The following is a 17,845-nucleotide window of genomic DNA, read 5'->3' as shown; positions in this document are numbered from 1 at the left end:
AATCCAAAACAGCAGGAGAGGGGAAGGCCCAATCTGAAAATTCCAAAGGAACAAAGGATCTCTTTTGTGCTTCACACCTCTGGCTTCCTTCTTCCTTGGGCTTCCTTCCTCCCTAGGTCTCCAGCCTCCACCCCCCACTTCAGTGGCCTTACCTGACCTTGAGTTTGGTGAGTCAGCTTCTCCAGTTTACCTCACCCCCTCCCTCAGTACAAAGTTCAAAAGGTACAAACAGGTGTAGCACCCCACCCCCAATCCCATTACTAGCCACATGGCAGATGGTTCCCTTCCAGCTATTCCAGTGCCCTTGCTACTGGAATCTTATTCTATGCCTTTGAAATATATATATATTTCAATATATATTTCTATATATATATATAGAGAGAGAGAGAGAGAGGGAGAGAGAGAGAGAGAGAGAGAGAGAGAGAGAGGGCAGTCACTTTCTGCCCTTTCCTTTCCTGAGCTAAAGCTAAATCTGGTAGACCATTTCCAAACAGTACACAGAGCTTCTGGGTTTCCTTTTGAAGTTGCATCATGTTATAGTGTTTGTGTCACGGTATGGGCATCCATGAATGGAAAATTCCATCCCCTCATGACCAACCTCCACGGGGAAAACTCACAGAGTGGAATAACTGAGGCAAGGCTGCTCGGATTTGGAGGCTTCCTACAGGCTCACTACTCATAAGAATGTCTGTTGGCTCCCAATCTCCCCCTTCATGTTTGATCAATTGATCTTTGCAGACTTGTTAGGGGAAAGGCAAAAAGGAGCATCTGGGAACTTTTTAATTTGAACTGAAAACTATCAGGAGGGAGGTTAAGCTCGTTCCTGTTCATTTGCATTTCCTTTTGTATTGGAAGATGGGTATTTTCTCATTGATTTGTAGGGGTCTTTATGATTAATCGTATTAAGATTGGCCCTTTGTAACACAAGGTGCAAGCCTGTCCTCTCCAGTTCATGGCTTGAGTTTTGTTTGTTTTTTACTTCACTTAGGTCGTTTTTGTTCTGCAGAAAACGTTTCACCTAGTTGAATTTTCCAGGGTTGCCTCTAAAGACTTCTGAGACTGGGGCCATATTTAGACATGCCTTCGCTTCTCCAAGACTCGAAAATCTTAGCCAAGTTTTCCTCTAGTCACCGATCATTTCCTATTGACGCTTCAATTCTTAGTGTTTGGGATCTTTCCCGAGGTAAAGGGTGAGGAGTTAGTACCACTCACCAATGTATAATTCCCACAAGTCTATTTTCAAATGTGTGTGTGTGTGTGTGTGTGTGTGTGTGTGTGTGTTTACACTCGTTTCAGCTTCGGGGAGTGACAGCCCTGGAGTTCAGCTCTGGGGGGTGCACAGCCCTGGGGAGGCAGAAACGGGTGTGGGGCTCGCCAGCCTGTGAGCGGTCTCCGCTCCAGCCATCCCTGCCTGCCCTGCCGCGCCCGGCCCACGATTCAGTGAATCCACAAACACTCGCGTCCCGTGGGACCACTCGGCGCCTCCGGGAACCCCTGGGAGCTCCCTGAGCATCTCCCGCCGCCTGGAACCTCGTGTGCGTTTTCATTCCGCCCCGAATTCCCGCCTCGGCCCCTGGCCCCCGCGCGCATCCATCCCGCCGCGCACACCCCGTCTGCGCCAGCGGTCCCCCTCCGCCCACGGCCTCACTGACCCTTTTCCCCGTGTACCCTCCGTCCCCTCGGCGGCCCTGACCGCGTCTGCCCACCTTCCCCCGACCCCGGCCTCGGGTCCGCTCCCTGGCCCCGCGTCAGCCCCACGGCACAAGCCGTCCACACCCCGCACCGCACCCCGCGTCACCCCGATCCCACGTAGCCCTGATGCCGCGTCGCGCTCCGTCCCGCTCAGCCCCGCGTCGCTCAGCGACACCTCCTTCCCCAGGCCCCCGCCCCCTTCCAATACCCCCCGCCGCGCCCTCCTCCGGATCCGGGCCCCGCGCCCCCCGGCCCCCGCTCCGCGCTCCCCTCCGGCGGCTGCGGGCGGGGCGGGGCCTCGGAGGCGGAAGTGCCCCGGGCGCCGGTGTCTGGGACCGGCCGGGCGATGGGAGCCGGGGGCAGGGTCCGCGGCGGCTGCCGGGGCGGCGGGAGCAGGTGGCCCAGGACGCGGGCCGGGTAGTGCCGGGCCGGGCGCACAGCCATGGGCCGGGCGGGGAGCGGGGCCCGGGGAGCCGCAGCGGCGGGGGCAGCAGCGGGGCCGCTGCTGCTGCTGCTGCTCCTCGCTCGGCCCTCTCCTGCCGCCGCCGGCGACACCAGTAAGAGCGGTGAGAGAGCGGGGCTGGGGCGCCCATCCGCCGGCAGGGGCTCCGGGTGGGGTTGGGGGCGCGGCGGGGGCGGGGCCGGGATTGTGACTCACCTGGGGGCATTTTTGCTCTCACCTGGCGCGGGCTCTGTGCCCAGGTCCCCCCACCCCGGCCTGGGGGCGTAAGTCAGTCTCTTCCGTGTTCGAGCGATCGGGGTGTATAGGACGCGCTCGACCCCTCCTCTGTCCCAGGTTCGGGTTCGGCCTAACGGACCCCTTGGAGCGCGTCCTCCCTCTCTTCCTCCTCCTAACGCTGGGACGTGGTGGAGGGCGGGGGGGCGAGGGGTCCAGGGGGACTCAGCTGAGAGGCCGCTGAAAAGAAGGGTTAAGCAGTGCGGCTTGGGGAGGAGGGGGGGCAACTGGTCTGGAGAAGGAGCAGAGTTAAGGGAAAGTTGCACAGATCCTGGAGTAGGGGCCCAGGTGGGTGTCATGTTTCCAGTTTCCACCCTTCCCACAGTGACCACCGCCCGAGTGCAGCCTTTCAGCAGCTGCCTCGCTTCCTGGCGGGAGGTGGCCCTGAGGAGCTGGGTGGGCGAAGATGATTGGGAGGAAATGGGTACTTCACTGGCGCTGGTGAACTTGCTTCCCTTCATTTGCATTTCTGCATCCTTGAGAGGCCCCAATCTCCCCGGACCTGAGAGGGTGCCTAGACAGGAGGTGCTGCCCATGGGGTTCTGCCTGGGGCTTGGGGGTGTTGTGTAGCTCCCCTGACTCCTATGGCCTGAGACTCCCATGGGAACAGGAGGCAAGGCTGGCAGGGCTGCTTTGCAGAGGCCCAGGTGCCCTCCCTCCCTGGGAAGTTAGGCAGCTGTATCCAGCACAGCCTCGGACCGATTCACCTTGATCTTGATGCTCCCAGCCCCTCCTCCTTTTCTGAAATCTTGCTCCTCCAAGCTCCTGTTTCTTTGAAGACTGTGCCTTTGGTTTCTGAGCTTGAAACGAAAGGCGGTTTCTCAGAGATGACTCCTGATTAAGTTGCTCCATGAGATACTGCCACCCTTGTTTTCTCCATCCTTGGGGCTGGAGTGGGGTGAGGGGTCACTGGTGGACAGTTTATGGAGATGGAAACCTGGGGCAGCCCCTCACCTCCTGGGCCTGCTGGGGGGGCAGACAGCAATGCAGCGCTGGCTTCTGGGAACTATGGGTCTGCAGAGGTCCTGGCGCGGAGGGTGCCCTCACTCAAGTTCCCAGGTCAGGCTCAGGAACGTCCTTTGTTCTCACAACCTGTGTCCTTGGAGGGGGCTCTGGGGCAGGGCAGGGGTACAAACGGCCCTTACTCCCTGTTATCAGAGATGTGACTTCCGCATTAGCTCAGACTGATGTGTTAATGGCTTGGCATGTTTACCAAGATAACAGTGTGAGCATCTTGGGCGGGGAGATGGGGCTACAGAGATTAGGGGGTATCCTGGAGGGGCTCTGTAACCCTGGGAGTGCAGACCACTGCATCCTAGGGTGACCTTGAGCACATCTCTGATCTCTTGTGCATCTGCTGAGATGTCACAGCTGCCAGCTGGGTTCCAGCTGTCCTCCAGCTGGTGGTGCTCCAGGGCTGGCGGGGCCAGAAGGACTTGCCTCTCTCAGGTCAGAGGGCTGTGCAGTGCAGTGTGACCTCCGCTTTGGGACCCCCTCCAGAGGCTAGCCCCACTGGCTGACTGTTTCTCTAAGGCCCCATGGTCCTGAGGTGGGGGTGGGGAGCTATCCCGTCTCACCTCCCAGCCTTTGGCCCTCGTCATATCATCCTAGGGGCTGCAGGAGCTTCAGGAGGAACTTGGTGCTCGTTGAGTGGCTCCTAGCCGCTCACCAGGTGGGACCTGGTGGCCAGCAGACACCCAGAAAGCCTGGAGTGTGTCCTATGTGGAGCCTACCTCTGCCTAGCCCCCCCTGTTGGGCTCCTCTGGAGCTCAGACTCTGTGAAAGTAGGTTGTTATATTTTCTCAAGGTTCCTCCGTTGGAAGGTCAGGAGGCTGGCAGGAGAGCCAGCTGCTCTCCTGGCTCCCTCACCTGCTCACCTGACTCACACTGAAGGGGCCCCGGGCCTGCTGCTGGGGTTGCGTGAGCCAGCAGCTCCCTGCAGGGTAGAGGGCGGCACCCCCAGCCTGGAGGAGGGTGAGGCTGCCCTCTGCTGTGTCCACAGGGTATTTCTTTCAGAAGCTCTTGTACAGCCATTCACCTTGGAGGGAGGGACACCCAAGGGGAGGTGCTATTCACCTGAACCAAATCATGAGGAACCGGACCCAGAGAAAGGGTTGGATACCCAAGGTCATGGGGGGGGGGGGGGGGGGGGGGGGAGAGCACGTGTGCGCGCACAAGGCCTGAGCTGGTACTGGGTTCAGGATCCCTGCCATCCATCTTAGGGAGTTGTCTGGATCCCAGGCCTGGTAATCCACCTATGGGAGTGCAGAGCAGCCTGTTCTGTGGGAGTCCCAGTAGGGAGGGTCCTGGGTGGGCACCCCCACTCCCTCATGGGGAAGGTGATTACACTGTAGGACCCAGACATATGCTCTCATGGAGGTTGTGCCTAGTCAGTGGACACTCCAGGGGGCCCTAACCTAGATGGGGCTCAGGCCTTAGTGCCGAGTCTCAGAAGCTGCTCAGAGCTGCTCCAGGAAATGTTGGAATGACAGGAAGTGAGCAGGGAGGGCAAGTTTTTGGAGTGTGTCAGGGCGGGGAGCGGGGGGGCTGAGGCCACAGAGGTGGGGACTGAGAGTCACTGCAGGGATTGGGGTGTGGGGAGCCCCAGGTAAAGCCCTGGGCAGAATAGGGGCCAGGTGTCCTCTGGTCCCCAGGGCTGGATAGGTTTCCAGCCTGGGGTCCCCTCCACCCCAGGGTCTCTGCATGCCACCTCTCTGGGTGAGGGGACTCAGGCTGTGTCCCAAATCATCCTGGGCCTGAACTCCCTCACTTGTCAAGTGGGATCAGTTGCCAGAGGCAACTTCCAGGGGCTGTAGGGGGGGCAGGACAACAACCTGTGCCAAGGTGAAAGCTGGAGTGCCAGGCATCCCAGGGCTCTAGACCAGCCCACCATGGCTTCCCTCATCCTTCCTCTCTGGGGCCACGCCGGGGGAGAAGGGCCTCTGAATTCTCTGTTTGCCCCGCACATGGGGGTGGGGGCACCCTGGGGCACCCCTGGTCGGCTGACAGCGCTTTCCTCCCGCAGACACCCGGCTGGTGTCGGAGCAGTTCTCGCAGTCCCCGCAGAAGCTGTCTTTCTACAGCTGGTATGGCAGCGCCAGACTCTTCCACTTCCGCGTGCCCCCGGACACCGTCCTGCTGCGCTGGCTGCTGCAGGTGTCCCAGGGCGGTGACCCCACGTGTGCGAAGGTGGAAATCACCGTGTAGGTGCCTGCCCGCCCGCCTGCCCAAGTCTGGCCCAGGGCCGCCATCTGATGCCCGCCCTGCTGTCCTCACCTCCAGGTACTTCCGATATGGTGCCCCTCCTGTCATCAACCCACTGGGGACCAGCTTCCCTGCCAACACCTCCACGCAGCCCTCCTTCCTCATCAAGATGCTGCAGAGCAATGCTTCCATCAACATCTCTCACCCGGCACCTGGGGACTGGTTTGTGGCCGCCCACCTGCCCCCCTCGTCCCAGAAGATTGAGCTGAAGGTGAGGGGTCTGCTCCTTAGAGATAGAGGGGCAGGACACATCCATGCAGGAATGCTGGTCCCTGTTATTTACCTCCTCGGAGGCAGACCTTGTCAAGGTTCTGCTGTAGCCCTGCCTCCCCACCCGCCATCCCCAGCTAGGTTCCCTGGTCCAGCCCTCCCCGCCCAGCCTGGTCTGGGCTCTCTGCTCCTGCCCCATCTTCTCATTCTCTTCCTAGGGCTTTATTCCCACCTGTGCCTACATCTTCCAGCCTGACATGCTGGTGGTGCGGGTAGCCGAGGTCTCCATCCTGGAGCCCAACACTCCCTTTCCACAGATTCTCCTCTCCCGCCCCAGCTACCTCAAGTAAGTGAGTGTCTTGGGGGAGGCCCCGCCTCCGGGCTTGATGGAGTGGGTGTTACCACTTCCTCGCTGGGTGAGGAAGGTTGGGTTCTGGGTTCTGTGTCTTGGGATCGTACTGGGAAGTGGAGCAACCACCCGGAGTATGACCAGTGAGGGGGGGTGGGTCACTGGAAGTCACAAAGCCTGAGCGAGGCCACCCCCGTTGGCTGCAGGATCTTCGTCCCCGAGTACACCCAGGAGCTGCTGCTGGAGCTGCAGGGCTGTGTGTCCAACAGGAGCCTGGGCTGCCCGGTGCACCTCACTGTGGGCTCAGCCACTCTGCCCGGCAACTTCCAGAAGGTGCTCACCTGCACTGACCCCCCCCAGACCTGCCGCCTGCTGTTGCCCTCGCCGCCCTGGGACCGGTGGTTGCAAGTGACAGCCAAGAGCCTGGCAGGGCCTCACACGCTGGTGGCTTTCAGCACTTTAGCTTCTCTCACAGGTGGGCTGCATGGGGAGGCGGGCTGGGCGTGGTTCTGCCCCCTGCCTTCTGTCCCCAGCCCTTTCTCCGGCTGAGCGCCTCGTCCTCCTGTCAGTCTGCAGGCCTTGGATCATGAACTTCCACCACCTCCTGCAGAACAGTCCAAACCAGAGCCGAAACACTTCCAGCGGCCTGCTGCCCCCAAGCCCCGGCTATCAGGACCTTGGCAGGAGCAGCCCTGCGGGGGGCGGCCCCTTCTGCCTTCTGAGCTACCAGGTCATGCGGGAAGATGTGGACGTGCTGTCCGTGCACTTCAGGCCCCTGGACAGGGCCTCCGTGCTGGTGCAGTCAGACACGCCTTCGGTGATGCGGCTGCACCTCAACACGGGCATGGACAGCGGGGGCTCCCTCACCGTCTCCCTGTGGGCCAACAAGGTGAGACCTCACAGCCCAGCTCAGCTCAGGCCTCACACGCTCCCAGGACGAATGATGCTGCTCAGCCTTCCTGCCCTGACGTGATCATTGACACTGGGCTGGGGTGGCATTTCCGGTAACAGAGTGACCCTAGTAGTGGGCCTTGGACCGGAGTAGGAGCACCACTTACAGAAAGGGAGGCTTGTTTGTTTTGTTTGTTTCTTTTTAAAAAAATATATTTTATTGATTTTTTTACAGAGAGGAAGAGAGAGGGAAAGAGAGTTAGAAACATCGATGAGAGAGAATCATTGATCAGCTGCCTCTTGCACACCCCCTACTGGGGATGTGCCCGCAACCAAGGTACGTGCCCTTGACCGGAATCGAACCCGGGACCTTTCAGTCCCCAGGCCGACTGTCTATCCACTGAGCCAAACGGTTTTGGCGAGGCTTGTTTGTTTTTTAAATCCTCATCTGAAGATGTGTTTTCACTGACTCTAGAGAGAGAGGGAAGGAGAGGGAGAGAGAGAGGAGAGAAACACAGAGGTGAGAGAGAAACATCAGTTGGTTGCCTCCAGTACCAGCCTTGATTGGAAATTGAATCCGCAACCCTTCGGTACACAGGACAAAGCTCTAACCAACTGAGCCGCCCCAGCCAGGGCGAGAGGCCTGTTTGATAGGCCCCTGTCAGCAGTGTGAGGGCTGTGTCTCTAGAAATGGGACTGCGGGTGGGATCAGGGGCCGGGTGTTGCCTGGCCTGCAGGGGAGGGTCCTGGGAGGGCAGTGGGAGCCACAAAGAGCGCCCAGCATCAGACTTCGGATTGACACAGCACGGCCGCCCCTTTCAGAGTGTGATTGCCAACAACACCTTGGTAAAGGTCTGCGTGAACGCTGCCTCACCCTTCCTCGGCTTCAACACTTCGCTCAACTGCACCACAGGTATGGGCGGGAGCATCTGGCTGCGTGACCCGCCAGCCTCTCCAGCCGCCTCTTACGGGGCCTTCCCGCTCCCCCGCAGCCTTCTCCCAGGGGTACCCCCTGGCTCTGAGCACCGTGTCACGCAAGGCCAACCTCATCATTCCCTACCCCGAGACGGACAGCTGGTACCTCTCCCTGCAGCTCGTGTGCCTCCAGAGTCCTGAGTAAGTAAACTTGGGGGCTAGGGTGGGAGCCACCCAGAGCTGCCGGGTGGGGGAATCATTGCATTCAGGACCGTGACTGGGCTGCCTGCGTCTGAGCATGAAAGTGACCAGCAGCACTGGATAAGTTGCCTTCCGGGTACAAAGTTCTTTCCTTTTCCACATGGCCACCCCTCCCCGGGCAGGCCTGGCAGTCAGGCTCCTGAGGGGACTGGTTCAGCACAGCCCTAGCCAGACGGGGAGGCGGTGTGGTGCGAAGGGGAAGGAGCATCTTGGCTTCTGTGGGTCTCACGGCTGCTGTCTTCCAGGGCCCAGGGCCTGGGGGTCTCAATTCTGGGCTCATGTGTCCAGTCATGACTGGAGCCCTGGCTGAGACTGGCCAGCAGACCTCGGCAGCCAGCTCTCCTATGGCCCCTTCCTCGCAGGGAGTGTGAGAAGTCCTCAGTCCTCGTGGAGACTGCCTTGTCTTTGGTGCCCTGCTTGAATGACTGTGGACCTTACGGCCAGTGCCTCCTGCTGCGCAGACATGGCTACCTGTATGCAGGGTGTAGCTGCAAGGCAGGTGAGGGCCAGGCCTGGATGCCTCCAGACAGTACTGTTGACTTCTCAGCCCTGTGCCTTCCTCTCGGAGCCCATCCACTCTGCCAAGGCTGAGAGCACCCTCACAGAACAAGAGCAAGTGCCCTCTCCCACTCCTGCCACATGCTCCCCCAGGCAAGCACAGCAAGACACCCCCAGAGATGGTACTGCCTCTGACCGTGGCCTCCTCTGCCCACATCCACCCACAGACATGTCCCATCCCTGACTCCCACCTGCCTACATCTGTCCCAAACCTGCCCACACGTGTCCCATGCCTGCCCCATACCTGCCTCCTACCTGCCCCACACATTCCTATACCTGCCTCACACCTCTTTACACCTGCCCATGCCTGCCTCATAGCTGTCTGCCCCTGCCCACACCAGCCTATACTTACCCACACGTGCCCCACTACCTACACCTGTCCTCGCACGCTCCTCGGTGAGAAAGGGACTTTTTTGCAGGGCTGTGGGTGAGGGTGGGCGCTGAGGTTCAGAAGCGCCTTCCCCATTAGCCTGGCCTCAGTCGCCCACCCTCAGCCCGCTCGGCATCGCCCTGCCCACAGGCTGGCGTGGGTGGAGCTGCACGGACGACAGCACAGCCCAGACCGAAGCCCAGCAGAGGATGGCGGTGCTCCTGCTCACCCTCAGCAACCTCCTGTTCCTGGCTCCCATCGCCCTCTCCGTGTACCGCTGCCTCCTGGTGGAGGCCTCCGTCTACGCCTACACCATGTTTTTCTCCACGGTAGGCTTGCCTGCTCCCTTGGGGATGGGGTGGGAGGAGGTCTGGGCCTCCACTCACCGCCCTGCCCTGCAGTTCTATCATGCCTGCGACCAGCCGGGGGAGGCCGTGCTGTGCATCCTCAACTACGACACCCTCCAGTACTGCGACTTCCTGGGCTCCGGAGTGTCCATCTGGGTCACCATCCTCTGCATGGCACGGCTGAAGGCAGCCCTGAAATACGTGAGTGGCCTCCTGACACCCGCGTCTGGGTTCTGAGGGAGCAGAGGCCCTTGCATGCTGAGGACGAGATCAGAAAGAGGGTTCAGCTGCTGCCATTAGAGACCTCCCATCTTTCTTTCTTTTTTTTTCTTTTTTAATATATATTTTATTGATTTTTTTACAGAGGAAGAGAGAGATAGAGAGTTAGAAACATCCATGAGAGAGAATCATCAATCAGCTGCCTCCTGCACACCCTCCACTGGGGATATGTGCCTGCAACCAAGGTACATGCCCTTGATCGGAATCGAACCTGGGACCCTTCAGTCCGCAGGCCGATGCTCCATCCACTGAGCCAAACCGGTTTTGGCGACCTCCCATCTTTCTTAATGGCCAGTCTCCCTCTGGAAGAAGCCTCTGGCAGCTGGAAGGGACAGTGCTGGCTGCTTAGAGCACATGTGTCAAACACAAGGCCCGCGGGCCAAATCCGTCCCGCCAGGCCTTGCAATGTGGCCCGCACCGCGCTGTCATCACTGCACTCTGCTGCGTTTCCATCACAATGACAGTTTATGACTGTTCAGTAAACCATTCGGCCCGCGATTTAGGCTGGATTTTAGATTTTGACCCCTTCTCTGATTGAGTTCGACACCCCTAGCTTAGAGGATTCCAGAAAAAAGAAGGTGGAAGATAGAGTTAGGCGAGGACCTTCCTAGCCTGTTTCTCCCTCAAGGCTCTATTTAAATCAGATGCCTAGAGCCCCAACCCAGGCCAGACCTCCCTGAGAAGCCCCGGATGTGCTCCTGGAGTCTCTGGTGCTGAGAACACTTTGGAGCTTTTTCTGCCACCGCCGGGCGTGGCTGATGGGGACATGTGACCCGGTGTCCTGCCTGGCTAAGTTGTGCCTTAGGATGAATCAGTATCTGGAGGAGAGGTGCCTCCCTCCCTGACAGTGGAGCAGAACAGCGTGCCAGCAGCTCCAAGGGTGCGGGCAGAGGTATTGGGGGGCAGTGGGCCAGTAGCAGGATGACCAGCATGCCCAGGCCACATGCTCCTGCTGGACCGGGTGCCATCACAGACAACGTTGGCCTGGGGTTCCTGTGACCCTGTGCTCGTCTATGTGCCTTGCACAGGTTCTGCTTCTCCTGGGCACGCTGGTGTTCGCCATGTCCTTACAGCTGGACCGCAGGGGCGCCTGGAACATGATGGGGCCTTGTCTCTTTGCCTTCGTGATCATGGTCACCATGTGGGTAAGGAGTGCTTGCCCAGACCCCTTCTCTTGGTAACTGGAATAAGAGAATGTTGTCTCCCCACAGGCCTCCTGCACTGGGAGAGGAGAGCCTTGCCACTGATTCTGGCCATGTTCCTGGTCCTGAGTCTGAGTTCTCTCTCCTCTCTCTCTCTCTCTCTCTCTCTCTCTCTCTCTCTCTCTCTCTCTCTCTCTTTCTCTCTCTCTCTCTCTCTCTCTCTCTCTCTCTCTCTCTCTCCCTCCCTCCCTCCCTCCCTCCCTCCCTCTCTCTCTGTATGTGTGTGTGTGTGTGTGTGTGTGTGTGTGTATATATATATATATATATATATATATATATGTTTGGTTAATCCTCACCTGAGGATATTTTTCCATTGATATTTACTGAGAGAAGTGGAAGGAAGAGGGAGAGACAAAGAGAAACACCAATGTGAGAGAGACATCAATTGGTTGCCTCCCCCACATGCCCTGACCAGGGCCAGGGATCGAGCCTGCAACTGAGCCCGTGCCCTTGGCCAGAATCGAACCCAGGAACCTTCAGTCTGCAGGCCGACACTCTATCTACTGAGCCATACCGGCTAGGGCAAGTCCCCCACGTTTGCTGAGGCCTGGGCACTGGCACTCCAGGCCTGTGTGGCTTCATGCTGAGGCCCAGGCCTGAAGACCCGGCAGGTCTCTGTGCCCTTGAGCCCCTTCCAAGTGTTGCATATCCATGGTCCTGCTACCCATGGGTGGGCCCCTGGCTGGGAGCTGCAGCCCCTGTGCCAATGCTCTCGTGATGGTTCTCTCCAGGTGTACCGCTGTGGGCACCGGCGCCACTGCTACCCTACCTCCTGGCAGCGCTGGGTCTTCTATCTCCTGCCTGGCATCTCCATGGCCACTGTGGCCATTTCCATCTACTCCTCCATGATGACCAGCAGCAACTATTACTATACCCACAGCATCTGGCACATGCTGCTGGCGGGAAGCACGGCGTTCCTGCTGCCACCACGTGATAAGCACACTGAGCCCTGGACCTGCTCACAGAAGCTCACCTGCCACTATCAGATCTGTAAGAACCACCAGGAGGAGCTGTACACGGTGACATGATGCAGCCAACTCAGGGACATGCACAGCTTCGATGACAGCCTCTCCAGCCAGGGGCAGGACCAAGGGAGAGGAACCCTGTCCAGACAGATTTCCGACTGAATAAAATGGCCCTGCTCACCCATTTGCTTCCTCCTGCCAAGGAGAGGACCACATCCCCCAATTCCCTAGTGCTGTCTGGCTGCCAGCTGACCCCATCCTCTGCTGGTCCCAGCTGGTACCTGCAATAGCCCCTGGGGCCAGGGCCTGGCTGCCTGGAGATCACAGGTGCCATTGGGAGGCAGGTGCTGTGTTCTGCCGGCCAGGGGATGATTGGAGATGTGGAGAGCGATTCTCTCATCACCCTGTTCTTCTGTGAGGCTGTGCTGTGAGACCCAGGGAGGCAGAAGAGGCTTGAGCCCACCGACCCCCAACACACTGAGGCCTGCAGCTGTGCCTCTGAATGCCAGTTTATCTTGGGTATGGGGATGCCCCCTGCTGATGCAGTTGCCCTGGGGAGAGGTGACGTGGCCACCAGAGAGCTGATTGGCATTGGGGGACCTAGGGTTCAGCTGCCAGGAGTGGTGACCCAGGAGAGGCTGGCTTCTGGCTATAACGCCCTCCTCTCACCCTCCCTTTGGTTCTCAGCTTTGAAGCTGCAGGCCCCTGAGAAGAGCTTCCTGGGGAGGGGGCCGCCAGCTGCTCTGTGGGTGCCAGCAATGTAGGGTATACTCTGCTCCAACTCTGTGTCCCCACCCTTCCCCTGGGCCCTTGTCTGCTGAGCATCCTCTTGATTTGCTGTTAGGAGTGGAGGTGATGGCTGCCTCCCTGCGCTGGCCCAAGCATGTGTTTGGTTAGGGGGCTGCTAGTGAGACCTGGCCCAGCCTTTTCTCTCTTCTGTGGGGGAAGCAAAGTAAGAGGCAATGATCGCCCCAAGAAGCAGTTCCCTGCCCCTTCCCAAGGCAAGAGCACAGGGGGCTGCTGTATGAGGGATGTGGAACAGGGTCCTGGGAAGCATCTGCCACTGAGGCCAGGCTCAGAGCCCTTGGGGCAGGCATCTTCAAACTACGGCCCGCGGGCCACATGCGCCCCGCAGAGGAGTCTGATCCGGCCCGCCAGGTTTTTTGGGCAGTGAGCGCAGCCGAGGTGTTACAGTAGGAATTAGTAGTTCATATAGTCCGGCCCTCCAGCTCTCTGAGGGACCGTGATCTGGCCCCCACTTTAAAAAGTTTGAGGACGCCTGCCTTGGGGCTTCCTCCGGGGTGTTGTCCAGGGTGTAGCCTCACTAGAGGTCTCCACTTCCAGTCAGTCACTCTGCATGTGGCCAACGTAACATTCGCTAGGCTTATAAAGGGGAAACATTTGTATGTGGTGTTTTTTTGGGGGGATAAAACTATTTAAGACTAATATATTTTTAGCTCTGACTTCATTGTGATTCGTTAATTTAATATTCTACAGTTATATATACTTTTAAAATCCTCACCCAAGGTTATGTTTAGAGAGGAAGGGAGAGAGAGCAATGAGATCCTTTGCCTCTCCCATGGGTCCTGACAGGATCGAACCCGCAACCCTTTGGTGTATGAAATGGCGCTCCAACCAACTGAGCCGCCCCGCCGGGGCTACAGTTATATTTCAAGGCAAAAGTTTTTACTTTTTTTTTTTTTTTTTTGCGCTCCTGGAAGGAGAGCAGGTAGGCCCGGGGATGACAAGTCCTGTCCCCCAGGCTGTTGCTCGCCGAAACTGGCCTTTGTGGACGGTGCCTAGCGCTGCCTCCGGCTTCGCGGGGTATTTTTCACGGTCCCTAAAGGCGGAAAAGTGGGCGGGATAGCGATAGAGTGACGGGCTTTGCGGTCAACCAGTGACTGGCGGGGAGCACGTGACCGCAGCACAACTTCCGGTTCCGGCGGGGCGCGGAGCTCGGAAAGGTACTTGGGTTCTGGCGGGTTGTACCTCGCTGAGAGGTGAGGTCGGGAGCCGGGTTAGCTCGGGGGGGTTTGAGCTCGGGGTTGGGGTAAGGGTAGGGCTGGGCTAGAGTCCGGGGTTTAGCCGGGCTGCGTCGTGATGGCGGTCTTCTGCCCCCTGCCAGGCTGGCCGCGATGCCCTTGCACAAGTTCCCTGTCTTTCTATGGAAGCGGTTAAAGTTGCGGGAGGGCATCTACTCCCGCCTGCCCCAGCACTACCTTCGCTCACTGGAGGAGACGCGGACGCCCACTCCCGTGCACTACAGGCCACACGGGGTCAAGTTCAAGATTAACCCCAAAAATGGGCAGCGGGAACGTGTGGAGGACGTGCCCATTCCCCTTTACTACCCCCCAGAGTCCCAGCTGGGGCTGTGGGGCGGCGAGGGCTGGATCCTGGGCCACAGATATGTCAACAACCACAAGGTGGGTGAGCAGGGCAAGCTTCAAGGGGACTTGCCCGGGGTTTTGCTGCTCTGGACACCGGGCCGGGCTCCGAGGTATCCGGAGAGCACAAGGGAGACCGACCAGTCCCAGGAGGGCTTACAGTCTGGTGAGACAGCTCCCTCCAAGGAGCAAGCTAGAGTGAAAAGGCACAGTTCTAGGGAACACAGCTCTTTGTAAGACCAACTGGATATCCTGACACAGGGTATGATCAGGAACAGCAAGTGGAGAGGCCTGTGTGGTGAGGGGTGAGGGGTGTCTGCAGTCACCTGTCAGCTTGAATCACCATAGTTTTCCTCTGACACTGCTGACACAACCACCTCCTCATCGCATTCTGACACTCACCTGAGGGCACATCTCCCAAGTCTGTTGGGAGACATGCTGCCTTTGGTGGTAAACCTGGAGGGAGGGATTGCTAGCAGAACCCTCTTGGGGAGGCCTCCCAGGCAGGCGGCCCCCTTTGCCTTCTTGGTCCCTGGTGTGGCATGTGATAACTCATGTAACATGTAGTTATGATTGTGTGTGTAGTGTGTCCGGAACACACACCAGCAACCTTGGCAGTCTGGGGAGCCAAGTTGGCTGGGTAGAAGCTGACTTCTGAATGGGCAACCAGGTCTGTGTTCTGAGTCTCTGCTTTGTTGGGAGGAGCAGCGATACTCATGAAGACTCTTGCTTTCTCAGCTCTCGAAGAGGGTAAAGAAGGTGTGGAAGCCACAGCTGTTTCAGCGCGAACTCTATAGTGAGATCCTGGACAAGAAGTTCCCTGTGACTGTGACGATGCGCACCCTGGACCTCATCGACGAGGCCTATGGGTTTGACTTCTACATCCTGAAGGCAAGAGGGGTCTGATGGTCAGTCAGAGAGGGGAGGCTAGGTCACAGCAATCACTGGGGCTCGCGGGTCTCTGGATGGAGGCTCACCAATGAGATGTGAATGGGACCATGCCCCTTTGGGACAGCCCAAAGTTTGTTGCTGTGAGCATCTCTGTTGCTCTCCAGGGCCCAAGTGGACACAGCCTCCCCTTTTCCTGTTCTTGGCTCTTCCTTCCTCTGTTCTGGCCTAGGGACTGCCAGCTGCTGGGAAGTATCCGGGTGGGTGGGATCCTGGCAGCAGCACCTGGCCCCATTCATAGCTTCCTGCCAGACCCCGAAGGAGGACCTGTGCTCCAAGTTTGGGATGGACCTGAAGCGAGGGATGCTGTTGCGGCTTGCCCGACGGGACCCCCAGCTGCACCCAGACGACCCTGAGAGGAGGGCAGCCATCTATGACAAGTACAAGGTGAAGGTTTGGGCCTGGACTTCCGCTCCTCGTGGGCCCCAGGGACTGACCACCTGGCCTCACCACATGCTCCTTGTCTGCCTGCCCAGGAGTTTGTCATCCCAGAGGAGGAAGCCGAGTGGGTCGGCCTGACACTGGATGAAGCTGTGGAGAAGCAGAGGCTTCTGGAGGAGAAGGTGAGCTTGTGTGAGTGCCAGCGGCCAAGCAGACAGATGGGGAGGGAGGAAGTGCACTGCCTTGAATGAGGGGCTGCCCACACCATGTGGGCTTGGGAAAGAGCTGCTTCGGCCCAGCTCCCCAGCCGGAGCCACAGTCCTGTGGATTCCACATGGCACATTCCCGCCCCTCAAGGTTCTGACCCTCTCCTGCTCCCTGTGTCCCACTTCATAGGTTCAGGGACAGAAAGTCTCTCGATGATAAGAGCTGGAATCTTGCGCTGTTGGTTTACTTAGCATCCCTCAGGATCTTCCCAGTTGAGACCTTTTGTGTCTGTCCCTTAGGAGGGTGTAGAGCCTGTGGTAGCCGCCAGGACAGAGAGCCCCCACCTGTGGCAAAGCAGCTGGCTGCCTCTGTTCCCTCTGTTTAGTTTCAGCCGTTTCCATTAAGCCCTAAGCAGGGAAACCAGAAGCAGGTGCCTGATTCCTGCATCCCCAAGGGAAGGCTCTCTGTCTCATGACAGGACACTATCCTCTGGACTGCGGGCTGAGGACCCTCACGAGCTGTGGCCAAGCCTGAGAGGCCTAGTCCTCTAATTCCTAGTTCCTCCTGGTGTTTGGCCAAAGGCAGCTGGGTTTCTGTCCTCCCAAAAGTGCCTCACTGTGACCCCGTCTTGCCCCTGTAGGAGCCCGTCCCTCTGTTCAAGGTCTACGTGGAAGAGCTCATTGAGCGGCTTCAGCAACAGGCACTGTCTGAGCCGGCCGTGATGCAGAAGAGAGCCAGCGGGAAGTGACCACATAGTGACTGACCCACCCTGGCAAACTCACATTCCAGGCTCAGTGTGCCTTGCCCTCCGGCCAGCCCACTCCTCCACCTTTTGGCACCGTGGATATGGTCTGGGGCGATGGAAGAGCCACTGTGGGCAGTGACTGAACCGTTCTTGTGCGTGCTGGCTGTGAAGCTTCTGGGTGGGGTGGACTGTGTGGAGGCCCTAATGGGCCTCGGGTCCCAGGATCCCTAGCGGCCTGGAGCCTTCTCGCTGCTTCTGAGGTCTCTTTTCCACCTGCAGCAGAGGCCCAGGCGAGGAAGGTCCACCACATTTGGGGTCAGCACAAGTAAAGTATTGAGCTGGGCCATGTGTGTGCTGTTTTGCTTAGAGGATTGGAGTTCTCCTGCATATTCCTTGACCTCATTACCCCCTGCCCAGGGACCCTGGACATGGCTGAGAGGGGCGGTGGTCCCCAGCTGAGCTGTGGGACTAAGATTTGTTTTGGGGGTTTTCTTTCCTCTGGGGGAGAATCCTGAGAAATCGAAGGTGTTCCGTAATAGAGCAGGATGGTGCTTGCCTCTCTGCAGTGCACATCCTGCCTGTTTTGGAATGTTTTCCAGAGCAGAGGCAAGGAGGCTGTGGCCTGGCTCTGGGAGTGACCATTGTCCATGCTGGCATGCCCTTTGGTGTGGTGAGCACCTCCCATCAGCTCAGAGGTGCAGGGGCCCTCAGAGGGCATTAGGGGCAGTGTCTCGCGGGGAGAGGCTCTCACAGAAGCTCTCTCAGCATAGCCACCTGCACCTGCAAAGCCACACTTGATTTTAGGCCATTCACCCTGAGGCCTTTCCTGCTCTGAAATTTCGGGGTGACGTGGCCCTCTTCCCTGACCCTTACCTGGAAGTCCAGCATTGAGAGCCATTAAGGTCCCTGGGAGCACAGGGTTCCCCTGACTTGGTCTTGACAACTGGCTGAGGGACACTGGGCGCCCCTGAAAGGTGATGTGGAAGTGACAACACCCAGATGTGTTCTTGGTGTCGTAGGCCAGAGAGGGCATGCAGTTGGCCAGTAGGTATGGCTGGTCAGGGGTACAGCTGCAGGAGAGCCCTGGAGATTTCACGGCTCATGAGGTCATCATTAGTCAGCACCTGCCTGGGGGGCATGT

At 58.6% G+C, this 17,845-nt stretch overlaps 2 protein-coding genes across 7 annotated transcripts; both read left to right on the top strand.

The window, feature by feature from the left end:
- Positions 1–2,094: 2,094 nt before the first annotated feature.
- On the top strand, positions 2,095–12,223 carry PGAP6 (post-glycosylphosphatidylinositol attachment to proteins 6). Of its 4 annotated transcripts, XM_036460291.2 has the most exons (14): positions 2,095–2,249; positions 4,981–4,989; positions 5,454–5,631; positions 5,711–5,903; positions 6,121–6,248; positions 6,458–6,726; positions 6,821–7,140; positions 7,965–8,055; positions 8,135–8,258; positions 8,681–8,817; positions 9,397–9,575; positions 9,648–9,794; positions 10,901–11,017; positions 11,806–12,223. In XM_036460291.2, the coding sequence occupies exons 1-14, from the start codon at positions 2,135–2,137 to the stop codon at positions 12,100–12,102; spliced, it is 2,304 nt and encodes a 767-aa protein (XP_036316184.1). In that variant the 5' UTR covers positions 2,095–2,134; the 3' UTR covers positions 12,103–12,223. The 4 variants fall into 4 exon arrangements, with proteins under 4 accessions (XP_036316184.1, XP_036316185.1, XP_036316183.1 ...); XM_036460292.2 differs by lacking the exon at positions 4,981–4,989; XM_036460290.2 differs by lacking the exon at positions 4,981–4,989 and having other exon boundaries at positions 2,095–2,258.
- Positions 12,224–13,846: 1,623 nt separating this feature from the next.
- Positions 13,847–17,047, top strand: MRPL28 (mitochondrial ribosomal protein L28). 3 transcript variants are annotated; one of them, XM_036460321.2, is made up of 6 exons: positions 13,847–14,003; positions 14,165–14,462; positions 15,162–15,314; positions 15,624–15,758; positions 15,848–15,934; positions 16,600–17,047. In XM_036460321.2, exons 2-6 carry the CDS (start codon positions 14,175–14,177, stop codon positions 16,705–16,707), a joined length of 771 nt encoding a protein of 256 aa, XP_036316214.1. In that variant the 5' UTR covers positions 13,847–14,003; positions 14,165–14,174; the 3' UTR covers positions 16,708–17,047. The 3 variants fall into 3 exon arrangements, with proteins under 3 accessions (XP_036316214.1, XP_045426264.1, XP_036316216.1); XM_045570308.1 differs by lacking the exon at positions 13,847–14,003 and adding an exon at positions 14,021–14,039; XM_036460323.2 differs by lacking the exon at positions 13,847–14,003 and adding an exon at positions 14,035–14,056.
- Positions 17,048–17,845: the final 798 nt, after the last annotated feature.

This window comes from Pipistrellus kuhlii, unplaced genomic scaffold, assembly GCF_014108245.1.
Source record: "Pipistrellus kuhlii isolate mPipKuh1 unplaced genomic scaffold, mPipKuh1.p scaffold_m20_p_31, whole genome shotgun sequence".
NCBI classification, from domain to species: domain Eukaryota; kingdom Metazoa; phylum Chordata; class Mammalia; order Chiroptera; family Vespertilionidae; genus Pipistrellus; species Pipistrellus kuhlii.
This window is presented reverse-complemented; position numbering and strand designations above follow the sequence as displayed.